Raw genomic sequence first — 23,005 nt, forward strand, 5'->3', positions numbered from 1 at the left:
CTCGCTCTACCTCTTTAGCTCTTGTTCTTCATCCTCTGTGCCCTTCAGCAAGGCCTACAGTGTTCGGCCTGACTCTGGGAATCCTGAGATCTTGGGAAAAGAGAGAGTACCTGATTGTGTCCAGGAAAAGTGTTGTGTTGGATCGCACTTTATTTTGTACCTACAGACCCAGAGGGAAGACAGCCTGTGTGTGTGTTCATTCATTCATTCACTCACTTCCATAAACCTTTACTCAGCCCCTCTTGGCACTGCACGAGGTGCTGAGGACACAGCAGTAACTGAGGGGAGACTAGGCAAATGGTTGAGCTCAGGTTTAAGGATCCAGAACCCAGGTTTCCTGTCCTCCAGCCTTGGGCAGACTTGCACTATCACTCAAAGTGGAGAGAACATGGGTGTCAGCTGCTCACGGGAGACCCGAATGTCAGGGATCCCTGTCCCACTGTCTTCTCGGTCTTTGCTTTGATTTCCCACAGGAAGGAAGGAGACAAGGCCGAGGAGTTAGGGTTGCAGTGGCTGGGTGATCCCTGGCCAGTCTCTTTGTTACAGGGAACTTGTGCAAGGCTACCGGATTCCTGGCAGTTTCACATTCATCGATTGCTTCCCTGGGCTTCTGGGGTGGTGCTGGAATGGGCTCCAGGGTGGGAACAGCTCTCTGCTGCCCTCAGCCTGTAGGTGGCAGGTGTCGGGTTAGGCCCGGCCTCCTGTGGGCCTAGCCACTCAGGTACGAGGCCCATCCCCCTCCCTTTGGGCTGGGCTCTCTTTTATAAAGGGCCATGCTGTCCCTCACTTAGAAGCAGCTTTTTGCCTCCTTCTTGAATCCTTGTCTGGTTTGGCCTCCTCGCCTCCACCCCAGCCTCCGCCATGTCCGTAAGGATGACCCAGAGATCCTTCAAGGTGTCCACCTCTGGCCCCGGGGCCTTCAGCAGCCGCTCGTTCTCGAGTGGGCCCAGCATCAGCTCCTCGACCTTTTCCCGGGTGAGCAGCAGCTCCCGGCTTGTCCCCGGCAGCAGCATGAGTCTGGCCGGAGGTTTCGGTGGACCTGGGAGCATGGGGACCATCAAAGCCGTCCAAGTGAACCAGAGCCTGCTGAACCCCGTGAAGCGAGAGGTAGACCCCAACATCCAGGCCGTGCGCAGCCAGGAGAAGGAGCAGATCAAGAGCCTCAACAACAAGTTTGCTTCCTTCATCGATAAGGTGAGAGCTCCCCCTGCTTGGCTAGCTGTGCCTGGGGCCTGATGAAGGTCCACACCCTTTCTCTTGGTCACCCTATCGGTGGGCACATCTCCAGGCCCCACTGGCATCCTGTGGGGCCCTACCCACCCTGGCAACCCTTTCTTCCAACCTGTGACTCACTGCTCCCATGCACTTTGGTGAGGGCTAGTGCAGGGATGGGGTGGGCGTCTGGGCAGCTTCTGATTCTGAATCTTGGGGCTTCCTCCCTCCCTCCCTCATCTCACCCCGACCCAAGTTCTGACGGTGGATAAACTTTCAGCCTGGAAGAGTCGCAGCTGTTCACCTGCAGGGTGGGAGCAGAGCCTCTCCCTTACTAGCACTGCCCTAACAACTTCTCAAAGGTGCCTGGGGCTTTATTATTATTATTAATTTTAATTTAAATGGGAGTTTGATAAGATTCTAGGAAAAGGAACTGGTGCCTTGATCTAAACAGGCAAATATTGATCGAAGCCTTTGGCGTCCCTAGGCTGAGTGTGGGGGTCACCAAGATGAGTCATACTTGGCCCCTGCCCTGGAGTCTGCAGTGGGCGGGGCCGGGCGGGGCAGGACCCACCCCCGCCGCGGGGTGGAGGGCTGAGGCGGCCGTCTGGGCGGTGCACTGCTCCAGGGAGCTCTTTGAGTCTGGGGTTTGGGCAGGCTATGCTTGGGGTGGATTGGGTGGGCGTGGAGACCACGCCCAAGGTTGCCTTGAATGAATCCCTTCGAAGATTCAAAGTCTTCGGGCGTTAGACGCCCCGCCCAGGTTTCACGTCCTTTTTAAACTTCAGAGTTTATGGCTTCAGATAAGCGTCCCAGCTCGGCCCTTGTCCCTTCTCTCTTCCCTCCCAGGCTCCGCCCCAACAGCCAGGCTCCACTTTCCCAGGGAGGAGGCCAGGCCGAGTTTTGCAGCCTTGGGGGTATGCTCCCCTAGGGAGCCCCCGGGACCTGGGCATGCTGAACACTGGGCCCCTCTCGGCTGACTGGCTCCTGGGGGGCATTCTGGGAACGGACGGCGGGAAATCCTGGAGCAGATTCACACATTTAGGGATTGGAATCCCCCAGGAAACCCGAACTCCCCAGGCCTTGGGCAGGGCTTCCTGGTTGCCTGCCTCTAAGCACCTTTGACGTTGCATCTTGACTGCGTTGCTAGCTCTGGAGTCCTCCCTGCTGAGTACTCTAGCATGGGCTCGAGTCCGAATTCCGTGTTCCCAGTGCTCTGCCTTTTTCTTTGAGGGCCAACCCCTTCCTCGCCGCCCCCCGCTCCCGCAGCTGAATCTGATTGCCTCATCTTTGAAATGGGCACGATAATCCCTAAATCAGAGGTTTTGCCTCAGCAATCACGTAATGTAGGTAAAGAGCTTTGCCGTCCTTGTCCTAATGTCACAATCACTTATTTTCCAGAATTTTGGGGCAGAATGTCCTGGGGAAGAAAGGGATTTCCAAAGGGGTGTGTTGGATTTAGGCCAGACGCTCAGCCAACCTTCTTTTCTAAGAGGCCCTCCCCCATTTAATAAAAAGTTACAACTTTGGGTTGATTAAGGAAAATAAACTCCTCTTCTTGGATACAGTGTATTATTAGTTTTTAAATATTTTCCTTCTAATATGCCTTACTTTCATCCTAAAATCTGGGTTTCCTTGAGCCTAAGGAATGCAGGACCTTCGTGTTTGGGGCAGAGGCGAGGGTTGTGGTTTCCCGGGTGTGGTAGGTGGAACAGGGTCGCAGGGACCCGCACGCTTGCAGATATACCGGCCTGGTCCCTTGTCTTTTCCCTGGCGCGAGTGAGTTCTGCACGGACCCGGCTCCTGAAAGGACCTGCCTGCGCTCCTCCAGGCAATTGCAGGGTTGCAGAGCCCCGACTCTGAGAGGGGAAGCAACCCAAGGTTATGCAGCCCAGGTTAGTAGCAGTGTTTGGCTAAAACCTGGGTCTTCTGCCCACTGCTCCCCAGGCCCTTGGGCTAACGTTTCCCTGTAAGCTATATGCGTTCCTCAAAGTCACTCCAAATAATGATGATGATGATAGCAGTAGATAATAGAACAATCTACATTTTCTTTTTCAGTCTTATATAAAATGTTAACACTCGGCTATTTTTACCGTAATATACAATCTAAGTCAAGAAGACCTATTCTGCAAAAACGGGTTCAACATGACTCTCCTAGCTGTCTCCTTTCAACCAAGTGCCCTTGCCCTCACGTTCCCACCCCAGGAGGAAGAAGGACATGGTTCCCTACCCAGCTCTGTTTGGGGGGGTGGAAAACACTGCTCGCTCCCCCCCAGGCTCAGAGCCCTGGCTGGATGTGGACCTTTTTCTTCCCTCCTTCCTCATGCAGGTGCGGAGCCTGGAGCAGCAGAACAAGGTTCTGGAGACCAAGTGGAGCCTGCTGCAGCAGCAGAAGACGACTCGCAGCAACATGGACAACATGTTTGAGGCTTACATCAACAACCTGCGGCGGCAGCTGGAAACGCTGGCTCAGGACAAACTGAGGCTGGAGGCGGAGTTCGGCAACATGCAGGGGCTGGTGGAGGACCTGAAGAATAAGTGAGCTGCCCTCCTTCCCACTGCCATCTGCCCCACTGAAGCCATCTGGCCTGTCCCACCCCAGGGGACCAGAGGCCTAAGACCCCATGGCCCTCCACTTACTGGACAGTGAATGCAGTCTTGTATAATTAGGGTGACCACGTGACCGGGTTTTCTCAGGGCCGTCTAGTTTACACCTGTGGTCCTGGCATAATTGTTAGTAGTCCCCACCCCCTTCAAGTCTGAGATTGTCCAGGCTTGGACAATGAATTACATGTTAACATTTAAGGAGTGGACGGCAGAGACAGGCAGCCAGCAGGCGGCTGTTATATATGTACAGCTTTGGCCCCTTTTTATTCTTTATCCCCAGTTTTCAGCACAACCCAGAAAGTTCTGTCCAGGTCTCACATCGGTCCCTGTTGCTGACTCTTCTGATTTGCCTGTGGTGCCCAGTCCAGTGAGAATCCATGGATTTGGAGAGAGGTTTCCTGCCTCAGGCCTCTCCACTGGCTGCTGAGCAGAAGGACCTGGCCAGCCCTCCCCTATCTTGCATTTCCATGAACTGAGTTTTTTAGATATCCTCTCCCACCTCAAAAGACTCAGGGCAACCTCCCCTTTGCCTTCGTCCTCTGATTCTGAGTCATTTCCTTACCAGGTACGAGGATGAGATCAACAAGCGCACGGAGATGGAGAACGAATTTGTCCTCATCAAGAAGGTGAGGGAGTCCTCCGCCTCCGCCAGGCACTGGGGGCTCGGGCTTAGACAGTCGGACTACACTTTCTGGGTTCGGACCCTCAGTGTTTCTAAGCAATGGGCCAACATTGGGGTACTTCCTAGATATCTAGCGTAGAAAGGTAGGCTACGCTACCCAGCCTACCTTTCTGCTAGGCAACAAGACAGAGGTAAGGAGGTGCCTTTAGACAGAGCTCTGGGCATCACTATGGGGACATGGTTAAGAAATCTGGAGGTCTGGACGTGGAAGGCTTCCTGAGGAGGAGGAAGAGTGCTGTAGGAAATTGACTAAAGGTGTTTGGGTGGGGGATGCAGGTATGATGGGGCAGAGGCTGGTGGCCTGGAGGATGAGGCCACAGAGTGAGGTGTAGAGGGCAACAGTTAGAAGGTTCTATAAGTCCAGGCTATTGGGTGCCCCTGGGTTAGGGTCTGTTATGGGCACTGAGCTCAGGGGTCCCTCCCTGACACCCCCAGGATGTGGATGAAGCTTACATGAACAAGGTGGAGCTGGAGTCCCGCCTGGAAGGCCTGACTGATGAGATCAACTTCTACAGGCAGCTCTATGACGAGGTATGTTCTTGTTCCCGCAGCCCCATCCTCCTGGGCCCTAGTGCACCAGCAGGCGAGGGCCCCCCACTGGGTAATTACAGCGGCTGATGTTAACTCAGCATTGATGTTCTCCAGTTATGCGCCCCCACGTGAGGAAGGGTTGGTTACCTCAGTCTGCAGATCAGAAGATGTGTTCAGAGACTGAAGGAACCTGTCCAAGGTCATCATACACAGAATGGCGACCCAGGGGCAACTCAGGCCGGGCCCACTCTGTCTCAGAGCCTTTGTTCTGAGTCTTTGGGTTCTGTGGGAGCCTGCTGTGGGCTTCGGATTGGTAGCTGATATCGTAGAACGGCCCTGCCCCTGTGGTTACTCACTCAAAGCCAGATTTCCTTTTTTCCTGGACTCATTTCATGCTTACATCCCTCCAAGCTCCAGGTCTTTGACCTTTTTGCCTCTTCAGGATCTTTGCCCTCTCCCAGGTCCTCATGCCCTCCTGCCCTCTCCTCTCTTGCTCCCCTAGCCTGTCCCCTAAGGAAGGCTCTTCCTCAGAAGGAGGCTCCTTGTGTGCAGGGGCAGGGCCTCACCACCTCCCCTCCCCACTGCAGGAGATTCGCGAGCTGCAGTCCCAGATCTCCGACACGTCCGTGGTCCTCTCCATGGACAACAGCCGCTCCCTGGACCTGGACGGCATCATCGCCGAGGTCAAGGCCCAGTACGAGGACATCGCCAACCGCAGCCGGGCCGAGGCTGAGGCCCTGTACCAGATCAAGGTGAAGACCAGGGTCCCTAGGCTGGCCCTCCCCTTCTGGCTAGTTCTGTGCTCCAGTCCATGAGCAGGGAGCAGGATCTCAAATGCTACTGTGTTTGCTGCGCGCTGTGCCTGCTGCGTGGGTGCTGGGCAGTAGGGGAGTCCTATGCCCAGAGGTCTGGGAGAAGGTCTTCAGGGTGTGCATGGGGTGGGGGTAGAGGGTGATGACCTGGGCTCCAGTGATGTGGCTGAGAGGGCACTCTCCCTCGGACGGAGGGCACCTTGGGTTCCAGAGGCTTCTCTCAAGCCTCATTCCCCATCTCACCTGCACAGTATGAGGAGCTGCAGACACTGGCTGGGAAGCATGGGGATGACTTGCGTCGCACGAAGACAGAGATTTCTGAGATTAACCGGAACATCAGCAGAATCCAGGCTGAGATCGATGGGCTCAAAGGCCAGGTATGGAGGGGATCCTCAGGTACATCCTGGGGAGAGGAGACAACACAGGAAGGAGTCCAGGGTCAGGGTGGGAATCCTAGGCCAGAGTTCCCGAGTTGGAGGGGCAGCTACAGTCCAGCGTCTCAGACTGCTCCTGGGAGGCTGAGGGGTGCTGAGAGGTCCCTGGGGCCATGTTTAGGGGTCAAAGGGGTCTTGGCAGATAGGTGGGGTCTGGGGTGGCTCCTCCCCTAAGCCTGCTTTATTCTTTGTCTTATATATCAGGGTAGAGTTGGTACTTTAAGGAAGTCTAGAAGGCAGAGATGTAGTCCAGTTAGGGTGGGGATAATACCTTACCGTGTCCCGGGTGAGAAGTTTGTGCAGGGAAGTGCCTGGAAGCTGCTCATATTTCCCCTCCACTTCCTGGACTCACTAGAATGGTTTCCTGAGGGCTGCGTGGAGTTGGTTAGTCTAGGTCAGGGAGGGGTCTCCAGAAGACTGGAAAGGGAGGGTGGGTGCAGGAGCAAGAGGTAACCACGCTGGGCTCTATTTGCCTACGTGCTCCCCTCCGCCCACAGAGGGTTTCCCTGGAGGCTGCCATCAAGGACGCCGAGCAGCGAGGCGAGATGGCCCTCAAGGATGCTCGGGCCAAGGTGAGTGAACTGGAAGCCGCTCTGAGAACCGCCAAGCAGGACATGGCCCAGCAGCTGCGCGAGTACCAGGAGCTCATGAACGTCAAGCTGGCCCTGGACGTGGAGATCGCCACCTACCGCAAGCTGCTGGAGGGCGAGGAGAGCCGGTGGGTGTGAGGGTATTTGAGTGGCTCAAGCCCTGGGACCTGGGGTGGGGAAGGGTGGGTCCTGTTGTGTCCTGGGCCAGGGCCAGGGCCGGGGGCGGTCCTGACATCCATGTGTCCTTTGGGTACAGACTGGAGTCTGGGATGCAGAACATGAGTATCCATACCAAGACCAGCAGCGGCTACTCAGGTGAGTGTCCCCGTCTTGGGGGGCAGGGCAGGAGGGCAGGGACTTTACAAAAGCCCCTATACATTTCTCTCTTTGACAGCTGAGGAAGCTGGGGCCCAATTCACTGTCTCGTCCAAGGTCACATAGCTAATATCAAATCTCTGTCTCACCCCTGTCCTTGGTATTCCTGGCCAGTCCTGCAGCAGTGAGCCAGGGCAGCTCCCCAGCCCAGCGGACTCTGCAGGCAGAGGGGGCGCTGGTACCTGACGTGTGCAGGGCTCCCATGCTCACGCGGCTGCCTCTCCCTGACCAGGTGCGCTGAGCCCGGCTTACGGGAACTTCAACTACGGCCTGGGCTTCCAGGCCAGCCTGGGCTCTGGCGGGAGCTCAGGCGGGAGCTCTGGCTCCTTCACCCACACCAGCTCCTCCAAGACCGTGGTTGTGAAGAAGATTGAGACCCGCGATGGGAAGCTGGTGTCTGAGTCATCTGATGTCCTGTCCAAGTGAATGACTTCTGCGGTCCCTCCTGTCCTCCGAGCCGGTGGGAAAGGAGCTCTGTAGGGGAGCGGAGGACACAGGAGACCCACCTGAGATGTAGCCCCAGACCTCAGCTCACCCCTGGGGTGGGGGTGCTTACTGCCTGGGGCGCTGCCTCTTACCCCTGCCCCTGACTAGAAGCCAAATCAAGTGTTTTTTTTCTCTTTTTCTTCCAAAATAAAGCCTCAGCTGGCCCTGCCAACCCTCTGTGTGTGTAGCTCTTCTTGTCCATGGGGTGGGAGCGACATGGTCAGGAGTCCTGTGCCTGGAATCAAAAGCTTTGGTTGGGGGCACAGGAGGGGGACTGGGCACAGGGAGGAAGGAAACCTTCTGGGAAACTGTTCCCAGAGAGACTTCTTCGCTGAAAGGTGGCCGAGGCCTTGGTCATTAATCTTGGTCATATACCTGCTTGGCCTGGGAGGCAGGCCAAGCAGGTATATGATGGTGTCTGGAGTTTAGTGTCCCCATAGACGTGGGAGGTTGACGTCAGAACTGCTTGCAGATAAGGAAAAGCCAGGCCTGGAAAGACCGAGTAACTGGCCTACCTAGAAAGTGACGGGGGATTTGCACCCAGGGCTGTCCGGTTCTGAAGGCTGTACTGCTCCTTGGTCAGGCACATGGCCTTTCCTTGGTGACCAGGGATGTCTTTTTACCATTTGCATTCCTTTGCAGCCGGATGCCAAGGAGTCCTGGTTTTCCCAGCCCTTCTGAGGCTCAGAGTCCACTCTGAGCGACTGGGTGTGTCACGAGCACAATTTCTAGAAGCCACGATGGTGTAGGACTTGGCACCAGCAGGCGGGCTTTTCCTGCTCCTCTTACGTTCACACCCATCCTGCATTGCTCCTTGCTGCCACCTCTCCACCCTTTCACAGGGAGGGCTTTTTTGTTTGCCGTTTTAATCATATATACAGCTGAGTATGTAAAAGGTGTATGCATTCTGTTTGCATGGGGAGGGTGTGCTGTGTGTATGTAAGTGAATGAGTTTGCCTGCCTTGCTGAAACACAGTCCCCAAGGCTTAGGGAAGGCACAGGTTTAGGGTCTGGCTGGGTGTGGCACTGGGCTCCCCTGCCTCCACCACAGTTCTAGGCAGACGTGCTGGCCCCCCAGCATGGGACAAAGCGGGCAAACCCTGAGCATGGCTGAGGGGAGTGCATTTTCAAACTCCACGAAACGCCAAGGGAGAATAAACAAGCACACGCAGAGGGTGCCGTCGTAGGGACGGCAGGGCGCAGGACGCTCAGGCTCTGGCCCTGCTGCGGGGTCTCTGGGGCTCTCGTCCCGGGTACTTCACTTCCTAGGACGGGGCCCCACCTAAGGGCTCATCTCAGCCGCCTCCCTCACTGCCCACCTCAGTGGAGCTGCTTCCAGACAGCCCTGGTGTTCTGCCCCCGCTGACCCCCCCACCTGGGGCCAGGGCCAGGGCCAGGGCTCGGGACTGTCACAATAAAGGACTTCATGTTTTGATGAAAATACTAACACCATTACTAAGAGCTATGGCTCTCTAACTATTTTGGCAGCTTGCAATAAGAAATTCATTGTTATTACACTCTGCAAACATGTCTATAACTGAAACATAAATTTCATAAAACAATGTCCGCCTTCTGCCCGCTGCTCATGTGTGCCTGGCCCCCTTACCATGTCCCCGGAGCCAGGAGGGTGGCGTTAGAGCACAGGGCAGGTGCAGCACCCACTGAGAGGGACCTTTTGCTCTCTGAGGCCCCAAGTCAATATTTTTAAATGGGCCCCACCCAGTCCTCCCTGGAGCGGACCAGCTGTCTTAAGGGCCTTTGCGCCCAGGCGGTGGGCTCCCTGGGACAGCCAAGGGCCTCACTGAGAGTCTTGCAGAGTTTCCACACCCCGGCTTTGCTCCGGGGCAGGCAGGAGAGCCCCAGGGAGAGTTTCCTTTCATTCCACTTTATTGTGCATGTACTCTGCGATCAAGGGCACTCATCATTCGGGAGACACCGTCCCACATTCACCTTTCAGTATTTCAACAGATGTAAGAGGTGGACGCCCAGTTCTGCTTCCGATGAGGATGCTGAGGAAGGATGGGAGCTCCCACCTCCCGACTACCTGCCTGATGGAGGGTCTGGTGCTGAGCCACATCCCCACGCTGCAGTGACCCTGGGGGCAGACAGTTGAACTCCATGCTGTGCACCGTAAGTGCCTGTGTGGTGTCCCGACACTTGGGCCGGAACATGTCGACAACACTAGGTTTTCATTGTACGTACAGAGGTCATATGTAGCTCAAAAATGTAAACCTTGTTTTTGTTTTTGCACAGGTAATAAATAGTCCTTGTATACAATTCTAAAGTACAAAAGGGACTTCTTCCTTACCATTCACCTGGTTTTTCTCCAAGAGAGAAACTAATATTACACATTTTTAAAACTCTTTGAGGCAGAGTATGTGTATATAATTCCTTAAATAGGTATGCATGTATACTTATCTTTCACAGAGGGTGTTGTACTGTACTGTATGTGGGGTTATATGTTATGCTTTTTTAATTTTTATTTTTAATCCTCACCAGAGGATATGTTTTTATTGGTTTTAGGGAGGGAGGGAGAAAGAGAGAGAGAGAGAGAGAGAGAGAAACATCCATTGGTCATCTCTTGTATACACCTTGACTGGGGACTGAACCTGCAGCCTGCAACGCAGGTGTGTGCCGTGGCTGGGAACTGGACCCTCAGACTTTCGGTGTGTGGACGCCGCTGCAATCAGCTGCGCCCCCTGGCCAGGGCTGTGTGTCCTGCTTCGACATGCACTTCACACGGTTCCTTCCATGTCAGCATGTCAGTTGCTGCCTCACTCTTCTTCAAAGCTGCATAATCTTCCACTTAAGGACGTGTCACAATTTATTTAATTAGTCCTCAATATGTGGGTCTTTCCAACCTTCTACTACAACAACAATGCTGCAGCTAATAACCTTGGATACGCGTCGTATTCCACACGGTGAGGGTATCTGAGTAGTTCCTGGAATTGCTGAGTCAAAGTGTACCCGCATTTAAATTTTTGACAGACATTTTTAAAAAGCTCTTGTTTTCCTATGGGACCGAATTTTAGTTTTCTAGAAGGTCCGTGTGTAGACGCCCCACACTGGGCCGTTCCAGATGAGCCAGGCATTATTTATTTATTCCCCACCTCTCTCCCCTCCAGGAACGAAACGCTGAGTCTTTTCAGCGTTTGCGGCCGCTCTTCATACATTGCCATTCCAAGGTTTTGCCCTGCAAAGGGTGAGCTGGGCAAAGGGGACCCACAACCCCCTCAGCGGGGTGTTCTAAAGGGGGCTGCGGATGCGAGTCAGACAAACTGGAGTGCGAGGGAGTGGGCACCCTGTGCAGGAGGTCCCCGGGCAGCCCCTGTGCCCCTCCCTGCGAGTCCTGGCGAGTATGGGTTACTTTGTCTAGTAGCATCCCTTCCCCATTGGCTCACAGATCGCTGCCCGCCCCCTGCCCCCACTCCCCCCACATTCCCCTTCTTTTCAGGAGCGGTTCTGCCCGCCTCTAACCCTATGGTTCTGGTGGGTCTGCCAGGCACAGCGTCTCTCCTCTGGGCCCCCGGGGGAGCCGGGCTCCGCCAGTCACAGGCCCCTCTGTTCCTTCCTTGCTGTGGCGTGACATTGGTACAACGAAATGTAGAGTGTGCTGGACATATTCTTACTTACGTTTACGCCTGTAATACAGGACATTTCTTGCATCACAGAAGGGTTGCTTGGGCTCCTTGCGTATTTATACTTATCAAGACGGGGGAGATATGTGGATATTTAACCACTGTGCTGTACACGAAACTAAAATAGTATTGAATGTCAACTGTAATTGAAAAAAAATCAGATTTGGTTACTCCCCTACTTAACCCCCAAGATAAAGCCCCAAGTTCTGATTTTGCCCAAGACCCCGGCCTCTGCCCACCTCTCAGGCCTCCTCTTGGCCACTCTCTCCGGTGCTCTCTCTCTCCCACTCAGTGGTGCTGGATTTCAGCACTTGGCTCACATCTCATTTTCTTCTGCTCAGGCCACTGCACATGCTCTTCTTGGAGCTTGGACATGATGCCTTTTCTAGGCGCACTTAGGAGTTTGTCACTCATTCTTTCAGAGCGTAGCTCAAAGGCAGCTTCCCCAGCAGAGTCTTCCAGACACTACAGGCTGGGGTCGGGTGGAGGGGGCGTTTCTATAATAAGTCCTCGAAATAGCCTGTATTTTCTCCTTGGCGGTTATAGTACTCGCTCATCAGCAGGGCTGTTTTATTGTCAGCCTCATTTTATTGCCTGATAGAGCATAAGCTCCAAGGGGGCAGGAACCACACTGTGTTTGCCTGGCTTTCCACTGGTTCTTATGTGCCTAACACTGTTAGGCACTGTTAGGCACATAGTAGATGCTCAGTAAAAAATTAATAAATAAAAATGCATGAACCATTTCCATATTGAATGTTATCTTTTTAAAATTTTTGCCATATTTATCCTTTTTGAACTCCTTCCTTTAGGTGCAGACAAATGAATTTGCCCAGGCCTAGTCAAGACACAACTGATGCATTCATCTTTTAAAGGGCCCCCTGCAGAATGGCCTTGGCCCCACGCCCGCAGCTGGCAGCCTTCTGTGAGTGCCTGGGGAGGGGCGGGCAGAGCAGAGTTAGGCTGAGCTTGGCTTAAATGTGCTTAGCAATGTGCGCCTGGTGCCTGGAGGGTGGGGAGGAGAATGTTCCAGTGACTCCACAGACTCCTCAGACAGGGTCTCTGACTACAAGCTACTTCCAGCTCACCTGGGAAAACAATACATGCGTCAGAAAAGTCTACCTTGTCTGTCCAGTCATTCAGTAAGCATCCGTTGGTCATCGGGCGTGAGTCGGACATTGTGTCAGGTGCAGGGTGGAAGAAGGACTGGACGTTGGGCTCCTGGCAGGGTGAGGACTTGCTGAGCATGGTGGACTCAGTGGTGATTCGGTATGTCACTGACTGCTGGTGCTCCCCGCTTTTCCTCAGTAACTAGAGCCCCACTTTTTAGTTGGGCACAGGGCTACTGGAATAAAGACTACACTTTTCTGCCTTCTTTGCAGTTAGCTATGGCCATGTGACAAAAGAATAGAAACAGAAGTGGAGGGTACAACTTTCAAGAGGTGTCTTTCAAGGGAGAGAGTGTGAGCTGTTTCTTTTACCCTTCCTTTCTGCTACCAGGAATGCATTCATAATGACTACAGCTCAGCAGCTATCTTGGACCATGAGGTAACCCGGGGGGAATGAAAGCTACCCTTGGCAGAACAAAGGAGAGATGGGACCTAAGTCCATGCCACCATTGGATGCCATGCTAGCCTTGGACAGATTACAGCTGACTTTCAGACAGCATGGGTTTGAACTGCACCAGCCCACTTACCCCAGGGGTGAGAACCCGTAGACCTGGAGGGCTGCCCGCATGCACTGTTCTATGCCATTTTACGTGAGGATCTTGAGCATTTGTGGATTTCGGTATCTGCAAGGGTCCTGGAACAAATCACCCTGGGATACTGAGGGACAATTGTAATTTTTGGAGAGTCAAAAGTTATAAGTGGATTTTTTACTGTGTTGGGGTCAGTGCCCCTAACCCCCACCTTCAAGGGTCAACTGTGTTTCCATGTCTGGAAGCTGAGAGAGAAATAAGCTTCTGTGTGGACTGAGTCACTGTTAATTTGGATTTTGTTTTTGTTACTATCAACTGAAGCTAATCCTAATATAGTGAACAGTGTATCAACCTGTCTCAGAGTGTGTCTGTCAGAGGAGCCTGGAGCAGGAGCAGAGGGAACTCTGGCTGGCAGCCCCGCCCCGCACCCAATCCCGCCCCGCATCCAGCCCCCACTTGCTCCGGGAAGTCTGGGAACCCCACTCCCTGGCCCTCAGTCCCTTCTTTGTTGGACTCCATGGTGGCTAAGATATCTTCTAGCCCTGTCATTTTTAACCCTGGACATTTTGGTGAGTTAGGGAGCCCTGCAAATGTTGAGCTGAGAAATTTGTGCTTGATATCAGAATCACTGGTGTCACTGGAGATTTTTTTTTGGTAGGGATCAAAAAATGAATTGATGGAGGCAGTGCTTTAAGAAGGTGAACCTGCCGTCTCTTGACGGAGACACACGGCTGAAGTGGGAGGGTGCTGGGGGAGGCTCAGAAGGTGTGGGTGGACACTGGCTCCACCACTCAAGGCATCTGTGACCTTGGGCTTGCTGCCTCCCCGCTCTGACCTTCAGGTTGCTGCCAGTGACATGAGGACAGTCCTCCACACCCCAGGGTGGTTGTGAGGAGGGAGCACAGTAATGCATACTAACGTGTTCTGTGAGCTGTGAGTGCAGATGCTTGCTCTTGCCCACAGGAGCCCTTTCAGGGTGAGTTCGCTCTGTCTCCCCTTGTGTGTCTCTGGCCCACCCCAGTGCACCACACTCTCCTCCCCTACAACCTGTATGAGCCTCAAGAAGCCTGGGGCTGGAAAGGAGGCAGAGGGAACCAAAAGCAGCTGCTGGCTTCCTGCCCTCCCCCCCACTCTGTTCAGTTTTTAAAAAATTTATTTAAAATATTTCACTTATTTATTTTTGGAGAAAGGAGAAGGGAAGGAGAAAGGGAGAGAAACACCAATGTGCACATTGGCTGCCTCTCAACCAGGGACCTGGCCTGCAACTCAGGCGTGTGCCCTGATTGGGAATCGAACCTGTGTCTTTTTGGTTTGCAAGACGACGCCCAACCCACTGAGCAACACCAGTCAGGGCACTCGGTTCAATTTTTAATTCCTCACTTTTGTATTGGCTTTCGTAGTTTCCCAAGTGCTTACACTTCACTGCTACACGCTCTCTGTGAGGAAGGTTCAGTTCTCATTGTACAGGTGAGGGACGAGGCCTGAGGTCTGCGGAAAAGAAGTCACTTGCTCAGAGTTGCCTGGCTATTTGGTGGTACAGCTTGCATCAGAACAAGGGGCTCGAAACCTGAAGCTTTCCCCAGATTATTTTATCTGCTCAATCACTTTAGCCTAGGGGAAATGTGTGAGATTGGAGGAAAGGACAAAGGAGTGGTTGGACCAGGCTGATGGGCACAGCACAGGTGGGGGTAGAAGAGGGCGGTACAGGTTTTTCACCTTGAGGTCCATGGGTCACTTTACCCAGGCTCCTGGAGTCCCCTGTAGGCCATTGTGGGTAGTGCCCAGACAAATGCCTTCCCTGCTGCAGCTTGCTCCTGGCTTCTGGATGGTTCCCTGGACACCAGCTTTCCTCCCAGCTGCTGCCCTACCTTTGAAGCTTATTGGAACAGTGAGAATGTAGGTAACTTGAAGGTTTTTTTTGTTTTGTTTTGGTTTACAAGGTCAAAATTCAAATGCCCGTGGGAAAGAGGAAGTGGCTCTGGGGTGAGAAACTGTGGATAGACATGTGTGGTTGACACGTGAAAAACATGGGAATATTTTTTCTGTCCACAAAGAATTATGCTCTTCACTGTCTGTTTTGAAACTTGTTGGCCTTTTCTTCCCCCACTGAAAACTGAAAGATGGACACAGGTTTGATTTTCTTGTTAGCTCTATCTATCACAAGATGGCCCAAGTATAGAAATGACATCTGTCACTCAGCTTCATTGTTGGGACATTAAAAGGGAATGGTGGGGACTATGGCAAACTAGAATGACTTACAATCCCTGGGCCATAGGTGCCCCTACCATGGGGTTCTTGTTTCAGCAGGCCCTGCGCTGTGACCCCCTGACTATGCCCCTCCATCCCCATGCAGAGTCTGAGGGGCTGAAGGAGAGTCTCCACCCAGGAAGAGCCTGTGTCTCCTTGTCCTGGTGCAGATGGCCCAGGGCTCACTGTCACCAGCTGCTTGGGCTTCTTCCCATGGCCCTGGCTCCTGTGAACAGCAGTCCTGACAGCGGCCACGGGATGGCTGACTTGGGGGTGGGGTGTGTCTAGAGCTGCCCTGTCCTGGTCGGCAGCTGCTAGCCACCTGGGGCTGCCGTGTGGCTCGTCTGAACTGGGCTGTGCTGTGAATATAGAACACACACCAGATTTCTTCAGACAGTATAAAAGAAGAATATAAAATATTAATTTGAAATATTGCTAGGACTATATCCTAAGAACACTAAAACACCAATACAAAAGAACCTTTGCACCCCGATGTTTATAGCAGCACAATTTACAATAGCTAGGTGCTGGAAGCAACCTAGATGCCCATCAGTAAATGAATGGATCAAAAAACTATGGTACATTTACACAATGGAATTCTATGCAGCAGAAAGAAAGAAGGAGCTCCTACCCTTTGCAACAGCATGGATGGAGCTGGAAAGCATTATGCTAAGCGAAACAAGCCAGGCAGTGAAAGACAAATACCATATGAACTCACCTTTAACAGGAACCTAAACAACAAAAGAAAGAAACAAGCAAAATATAACCAAAGACACTGAAATAGAGGATAGACTGACAGTGACCAGAGGGGAGAGAAGAGGGAATTTCAGGGGAGAATGGGAAGGGTTTACAGGAACAAATTTAAAGGACACATGGATGAAAACTAGGGGGAGAGTGGTAATGGGGGGGAAGGGGGGAGGGTTGGGTAGGTGGGCTGGAATGGGAGTAAAAGGGAGAAAACTGTACTTGAACAATGATTAAAAAAAAAGGAAATATTGATTACATGCTGAAACAGTATTTTGGACATGTCAGGTGAAATCTATATACTATTATAATCAATTCTACTTATTTCTTTTTACTGTATACATGTGGCTACTAGAACATTGAAAATTCCATATGTGGCTTGAATTTGCAGCTCACATTACACTTCTCTGGGAGGCATAGACACCTGGGGGGAGTAGTTGGGGTGTCCATGGGCGAGGTGCTGAGGGGAGCTGGGTCAGAAGAGGAGGGGCCTGTGGGTCTTCTTTTGTACCCTTCCCTGGCTCCCCAAACACTGGGACCAGGCCCCGGCAGCCTCTCCCACTCAGCCCCTGCCTGCTGTAGATGCAGGGAAGTGGTCCCAGAGTGTTTGGAACTTTAAACTTTGCAGCAGCAAAAGATGGACATCTGGATTTTTACATAAGAGGATTTTTGCAAACCTCCTGATGTTTAACTGTTGTCAGCTAATTAAAATGTGTGGAAAAACACTGTCCCGCCAAGACCACAGGGAACATACCTCTGGGCTCTGGTGCAAAGTAGGAAGACTGAGGTCAGATAGACAGGCCTGACTCGGTTCGCTCGGCACAGGAGCCCGTGCCAGCCTAGGAGGGGCTGAACGAGAAGGCGATAAAAGGGGCTGTAGAATCCCCAAGACCAGCTCCTGTCTCCATTTGTCAGACTTTGGGAGTCTAGATATTAGGGGCAGTGCAGTGGTGGGGACCCGAGGGACACAGCCCTGGATTTTCATCTTCCCTGTAGCCTGCTGCTCAGCCAGTCTGGATGTCTGAAGAATGTGTTCTAAAGATGGGGCTACAGCCCCAAGGAAGAAGGATGAATTTGGGGGAACAGAATGTACACCAGGTGCCCACTAGGGGGCAGCAGAGGAGCAGGAAAGAAGCAGCTCTATCAGTTCCTTGAAGCAGAGGTAACCGCCTGCTTCGTCCTTTTCCGGAAGTAAGACCTGGGAGGCCCCTAGGTGGCAGACTACCACAAGCCCACCAGTGCTTTTGTGTAAATCAGAGGAAGCTTCCATCCCCCTGGGGGATACAGACCCGGGCCAGGGTGTGGCTTGGTGAACAGAGCTTTGGGTGGATTTTAGTCTCCAGCCACCAATGTCCTACACCCCTGGTAATCCAGGGGCCACTGTTATGGGGCGGGGGGCGGGGGGCGGGGAGCTGTGGGCTGAGGGCACTGAAGAGCAGAGCGGACAGCCCTGTTCCTGCAGGTGTGTGTCTTCTGCTACACTGCACTGGAGGTTTGAGCTCCAGGTGAGAGGCAGCCGCTGCTCCACTAGAGGACGCCAGACTGCCATGTGTCATTTGCTGGCTCTTGCCTCACGGCTGAGGCTGGGGTGGGAGGGCAGTGCTGCCAAAGATCTGGCAGGTGAAGCTGGGGAAGGGAGCAGTGGTGGCAAAGACCCAGGAGGATGTGCACAGCAGGCATAGGAGGGGCTCCTCCTGGCTCTGGCGGAGGGGACACAGTTGGCACTGTGGGTCAATGGCACAAAGGCCCCGTACCCTGTTCTGGAAGTCAGTGAGGGAAGTGAGCCAGGGTGAGGACTCGCAGTCAGTGCTCCTGCTTCCACAGCACCCTTTCAGGTTGATTCAGGCCACATCACACCTGGCCCAGATGTGGGCCAGACAGACACCCTGAGCTTGGCACACAAGGCCCTGGCTGATGGGCTGAAGATGGCCTCTGCAGCCACAGCCCCCACCACCCCCTGTGCCTCCTCACCTCTACTCTAGCCGCTGAGCTCCTGGCATGTTCCTTGGGGAAGCTGCACCCCCTCCCTCGCACCCCCCCTGATTCTTTGTGTATGTTCTCCCCCTGCCTGCAAGGCGGGTCTCTTGTGTGGCCCACCTGGAAGTCCTCCCCAACACATAGAGGCTGGGCTCCCCCCACCCCCAGTCCCCGACTCTCCCCACACGGCCCTTTGTCACTGTGTTGCTGTTTCCCTAGCAGACGGTAAGCTCGTTGAGGCCAAGTCTGCCTGGCATGCGTCTTGTGTCCCTGTGCCTGGCACAGAGCTGGTGAGCATAAATTTCTGTTGTCCGAATGAAAGGGAGGCCTGACTAAATCTCCCTGCCCCCCACTCCCCAGCTGCAGCCTCACCATCATGGAAGGGAAGACAGACAGGGAGCCACTGGTGTGCATGTTTGTGTGTGCGCACATGTATGTGTGGTAAGTGCACACACGGAGGACCTCAGGCATCAGAGACGGGGAACAGCTCGCGTGGGAGGTTGTGTGTGCACAGCCCAGACAGGCCCAGGCAGGCCCAGGTGGACCGTTCCCGTCAACATGCAAAGACACAGTACTCCTTGTGCAGTGGGGATTCACTTTATAAAAATACACTGTTCTTGAAGTGGAATATCCATACAGAGAAGCACTCATGTTGTCAGTGTGTTGTCTGATGAGTTCTCACAAACTGAACACATCATGCTACCAGCGTTCAGATCTGGAAGGAGCAGGGCAAAACCCTGAGCCCACAGTGGGTACTTGTAAATGCCATCTGCTTGACTCTCCAGCAGGAGAGGGAGGGAGCGGGGAGGGGAGGAGAGAGCCCAGAGCGTTCAGACCTCTGTCTGTCTCCTCACAGGTTCTGGGCCTCCCCAGCTTGGCTCTAGGAGCTCCACAGCTTTTTGACCCTGGCCCTGTCCCTGATGCCTCTGCCACCATCTGTCATTGCCCCTCCTCCTCCAGCACCGGCCCTGCCAGACCCTTGCGAGGCCCCTCCTTGGGCAGCAGGCCCAGGGTCCACTCCTCTTCTCCGTCCACCTCAGGTGTCATAGAGGCCCGATGGCCCTGTATTCACATCAGCCATTGGGCAGTTTTGCTTTTCTTCCCCATGCCTGGGTTGGGGGAGCTGGTTTGTGAGAGGGGACTGCTGCTGGGGTGCCATTTCCCAGCCCTCTGCCCCAGCCAGGACTATTATAGCTCTGGAGGAGGGACGGCAGGGATGAAATGAAGCTCACCCCAGTGTCCTGAGCTGCAAACACAAGTGGGGGACACGAAGAGACCTGTGCCCAAGAACCCGCTCCATCGTGACTGTTCGGGACAGTTATAAACCCCTAGTGATGCGGTGTGAGTCCGTGTGACTGGACATGCGTGGCACTGTTTCCGACTGTCTGTTTTGTGGGGACCGCAGGAAGCTGTGTGTATGTGGTGGGGGTTTGTGTGACTGGTGGTTTGGGGACACTGGGTGGGCTGGGCTGGGAGTGAATGCCCGAGTGGTTGTGTGTTCAGGGCTGCATGTTGTGGGAGTGTGAGGAGTGCTGGTTGTATTGGGGGTGTGTGTGTGTGCACGCACTTGAAAGCCCGTGTGCATGGACAGATGTCTGTGGGTTATTGGACAGTATGGATGGGGTTGTAGCTCTGGGTGTGTCTGCTCACTGCAGTCAGGAAGTTACCTGGTACTGTGGAGACCCAGTGTAGAAGGGACCAGGGGTTGGTGGGAGGCCCTGCTGGGCTGTCTTTTCTGCCTAGGATCTTTCCAGCAGGCCCCTTTTCCTAGACCCCCAACTTTGAGGATCAGGCACCTTGCCCACTGCCTGCAGAAATGGGCTGGGTGGAGCCCAGACTGGGTCCTAGATGCTGAGGTGGCAGGCCTAGGAGGAGGGGGTGGAGTTGGCAACGTGCAGGAACGGCAGCCAGCAGCACAGGGCACTGTGCCCTGTGCTGAGCTGGCAGCTGGCGCTGGGAGCAGGCAGGGCCCCACCCAAGCAGGCTGGGGCAGGCAGGGCAGGGCCTGTCTCGGGCCAGGGAGGGGATAGAACTGATGGGGCAAGCCTGGGCCGTGTTTGCCAAGATGGAAGGTTGAGGGGCAGTGGCCTGTGCTGGGGGGTTTCTCTGGGGTGGGGGAGGTGCGTTTGTGCACACTCACTCCTGTTATTGTATGTGTGTTTGGTTTGCATGTGCATTCATGTGGCTCCCTTGTCATGTGCATTATGTCCATGGGCCTGTGTGGGGCCATGGTAGTTCTGTGTGTGGGAGGCTGTCACCTGGGCATGTTAGCGTGAGGGTCTTGCACGGATGTGTTTGTGGGAAGGCCGTGGGCCCACAAGCCTGCTGCGTGTGTCCTCATCAGAATGGCCGTGTGGCTGCTGTGTGTCACATCTGTGGAAGACACCTCCTGATGCACACTTTCTCTAAGGCCTGTGTGAGCGTGCATGTCTCTGTGTACACGGGCAGTTCAGGTCTTGGGCCTGGAGAGCAGTGGGGTGGCCGTGGGCAGTGGCCTGCCCAGGGTGAGTGAGTGCCAGGAGGAGAAGGGTCTGGGCTTCCTTGGTTGGGGCAGCTGGGCCCTGGGACCAATCTGTTCCTGAAACAAATTCCCACGTTCTCCCCAGTCCCCGTGGCCCCCTCTTTGGTGGCTCTGACAGTGTGTGTGTGAAATGACTCCGAACCACTGGGAATCTGTGTGTAACTATCCACCGATGCCTCAAACACTCGCTTGTAGCAATCCTAAGTTCCATGTGTGCAGCATGTGGAACACACATGTGCAAGTGTGACACACACTCCTGTGTGTGTGTGCAACAGCCCCCACAAAGGATTGGGTGTTGTGCTGGGGGTGGGGTTCCCTGACCGCTGTGTGTGTTTGTCTTATGAAATGTGTGTGTGCTGAGCTGACTGTGTCTCTCCCAGCCCTCTCCCTGCCGGGGACCTGGCACATGTGTCCTATTGTTTCCTCTGAAGCCCACATGTGCTGACACTCAGCTTTTCTCTGCTCCCTCCCTGGTCCCCACCCCACTCCTTCGCATAGCCGTCAGCGACCCTCCCTGGCACGGGAAACCCTGGGCAAAGCTGAGAACTGGGGCTCCCTGTGGAGTTGGTGGTTTCCCCAAGCTGGCTTCAGGACAATGGGGCCAGGTGGGGGCCACCACCAGGCAGGGGGATTCAGGGAGCAGCCAAAGCCAGAGGGAAGGGCATATTTTTCAGAACCAGACAGACCTAGTTCAAATCCAGCCTGTCACATACCATGCAGATGTCACCTCTTCATGCCTCAGTTTCTCCTCCATTTATTTTCATAGTCACTCTGAGAAGCAATAGAGGAGACGAATATAACGCCCCTGGCATGGGGCTTGTGTGCAGGGATCTCTGGACAAATGTGGGTCCTTTTCTTTGTAAGGGATCACTTTGAGGTCGCTGTGAGATTTTGCAGGAAAGGACCACCGGGGTTGGAGGGGTACCCTGAGCTAGGCTGTAGGGTGGCATCTGGCTCCTGACCTCTAGGGGCCCTGCAGTGTGGAGGGGTGCAGAGCCAGGGCCGGAGAAACAGAGGAGGCCTCCAGGGTGTGTTTGCCAGGGGTGGGGGCACTGAAATGATCTTCAAGTGGTGGTCACCCCAAGTGGACCAACACACAGACTCCCGAAGCCCAGAGTTTAGCGGCAGGACCTGCCAAGATCCAAGACAGGGAGACACAGAGACACACCCTGAGGGTCAGGCACACAGCTTTTCCCATTTCAGAGGGACAAAAGGCTCCCCCACCCCACCAAAGACGGACTTGAGATTGTCCCCCTCAATCCCTACAAAGGGCCCAATGCTCTCCCCCACCTACTCCCTTCCCCCACCTGCCCCCGGGGAGGACGCAAACAAGGCGGCAGGCAGGTCCCGCTCCCCTTGCTGAGTCAGGTTGTTCCGGATTAGCGGGCGGGTCTTGGGTGGAAGCAGTTGGGCGCCAGTCCAGCTCCAGGGTGGGGAGGAGGGTGAGTCACCCGGCCGGGAGGGAGCCGCCCGCCCGGAGGCCGTGGGAGCGCGGGGTCCAGCCAATCAGCGGCTGCCACCCAGCCTACCATTCAGGCCCCGCCTCTGCCGCCGGCCGCGGGTCTCCCAGTTCCCAGGGCCCCTCGCAGCTGGGGCGACCCCTGACCCAGCCCCCAGCCCGCAGCCCCCAGCCAGACGCCATGGCTGGTGCCTCCCGAGGGAGGCCGTAGGAGATGGAGCACAGGGCTCGCAGGCAAGACAGCGCCCAGCCAAGGAGTCAACCAATTCCCCTCCCAGGGTGCCCCTCCCTGCCCTCCCACCTGCTCGTTAGGGGCAGGGGTGGCCCTGCTGGTGACAGTGACAGGGGGGGATTGCCTCCTTCTAGCTGCCCTCTGAGCTCTTCCCAGATGGTCTCTCCTCTTTAGCCTCTGTCCGCTTTCTCTGTCCACAGTTAGCCACACTACACACACCGTTTTTTGAAAGCTTTAGAGCATGGAATCACTCTTTTCCGGAGGGACATTGTTTCTAAGAATCTGGGGACCCCAGCTACGGGGCTGGCAGGGCCTGGACCTTGATGCAGACACACAAGCAGACGTGCACAGACTCACTCGAGCAGGTGGAGACCGTGCGGACACACAGACGCACAGACGCACACAGACCGGTGTGCAGAAGTCATGCCCAGAGTCTCAGGTCTATGGGAAGACACACACGGGCATTTTCAGCCAGAGTCCCAGCTCTGTCCCTTACTTGTCCTCTCACTTTGGCTGGATTATTGGATCTCTCTGTTTCTCTATCTAGAGAGGGGATAGCTAGAACACCTTCCTGATGGGGTTGGAGACGAAGGGAAGTAACAGCTGGGAAGTGCCTGTCACACTGTAATAAGTTGATGAACAGTGGCTCTGAGGGTCTGTGTCCCAGGCCCGCATGGACAGATAAGCCCTCACAAGCAGGCTCCTGGGCACACACCCAACCCACACAGACACACACCAGCCCTCAGACATCATGCATGTGCA

At 54.5% G+C, this 23,005-nt stretch overlaps 1 protein-coding gene across 1 annotated transcript; it reads left to right on the plus strand.

The window, feature by feature from the left end:
* The first annotated feature begins 753 nt into the window (after positions 1–753).
* Positions 754–7,860, plus strand: KRT8 (keratin 8). Its single transcript, XM_028532783.2, has 9 exons — positions 754–1,194; positions 3,542–3,750; positions 4,385–4,445; positions 4,937–5,032; positions 5,620–5,784; positions 6,096–6,221; positions 6,776–6,996; positions 7,125–7,183; positions 7,476–7,860. Exons 1-9 carry the CDS (start codon positions 862–864, stop codon positions 7,667–7,669), a joined length of 1,464 nt encoding a protein of 487 aa, XP_028388584.1. The 5' UTR covers positions 754–861; the 3' UTR covers positions 7,670–7,860.
* Positions 7,861–23,005: the final 15,145 nt, after the last annotated feature.

The sequence above is a fragment of the Phyllostomus discolor genome, chromosome 2 (genome assembly GCF_004126475.2).
Source record: "Phyllostomus discolor isolate MPI-MPIP mPhyDis1 chromosome 2, mPhyDis1.pri.v3, whole genome shotgun sequence".
Taxonomy (NCBI): Eukaryota; Metazoa; Chordata; class Mammalia; order Chiroptera; family Phyllostomidae; genus Phyllostomus; species Phyllostomus discolor.

Bases quoted from the DNA above. Each gene is read 5' to 3' on its own strand.
- KRT8 (XM_028532783.2), top strand. From the start codon at position 862: ATGTCCGTAAGGATGACCCAGAGATCCTTCAAGGTGTCCACCTCTGGC. The intron at 3,751-4,384 runs GTGAGCTGCCCT...TTTCCTTACCAG, and splicing joins GTGGAGGACCTGAAGAATAA to GTACGAGGATGAGATCAACA. The intron at 6,997-7,124 runs GTGGGTGTGAGG...CTTTGGGTACAG, and splicing joins CTGGAGGGCGAGGAGAGCCG to ACTGGAGTCTGGGATGCAGA.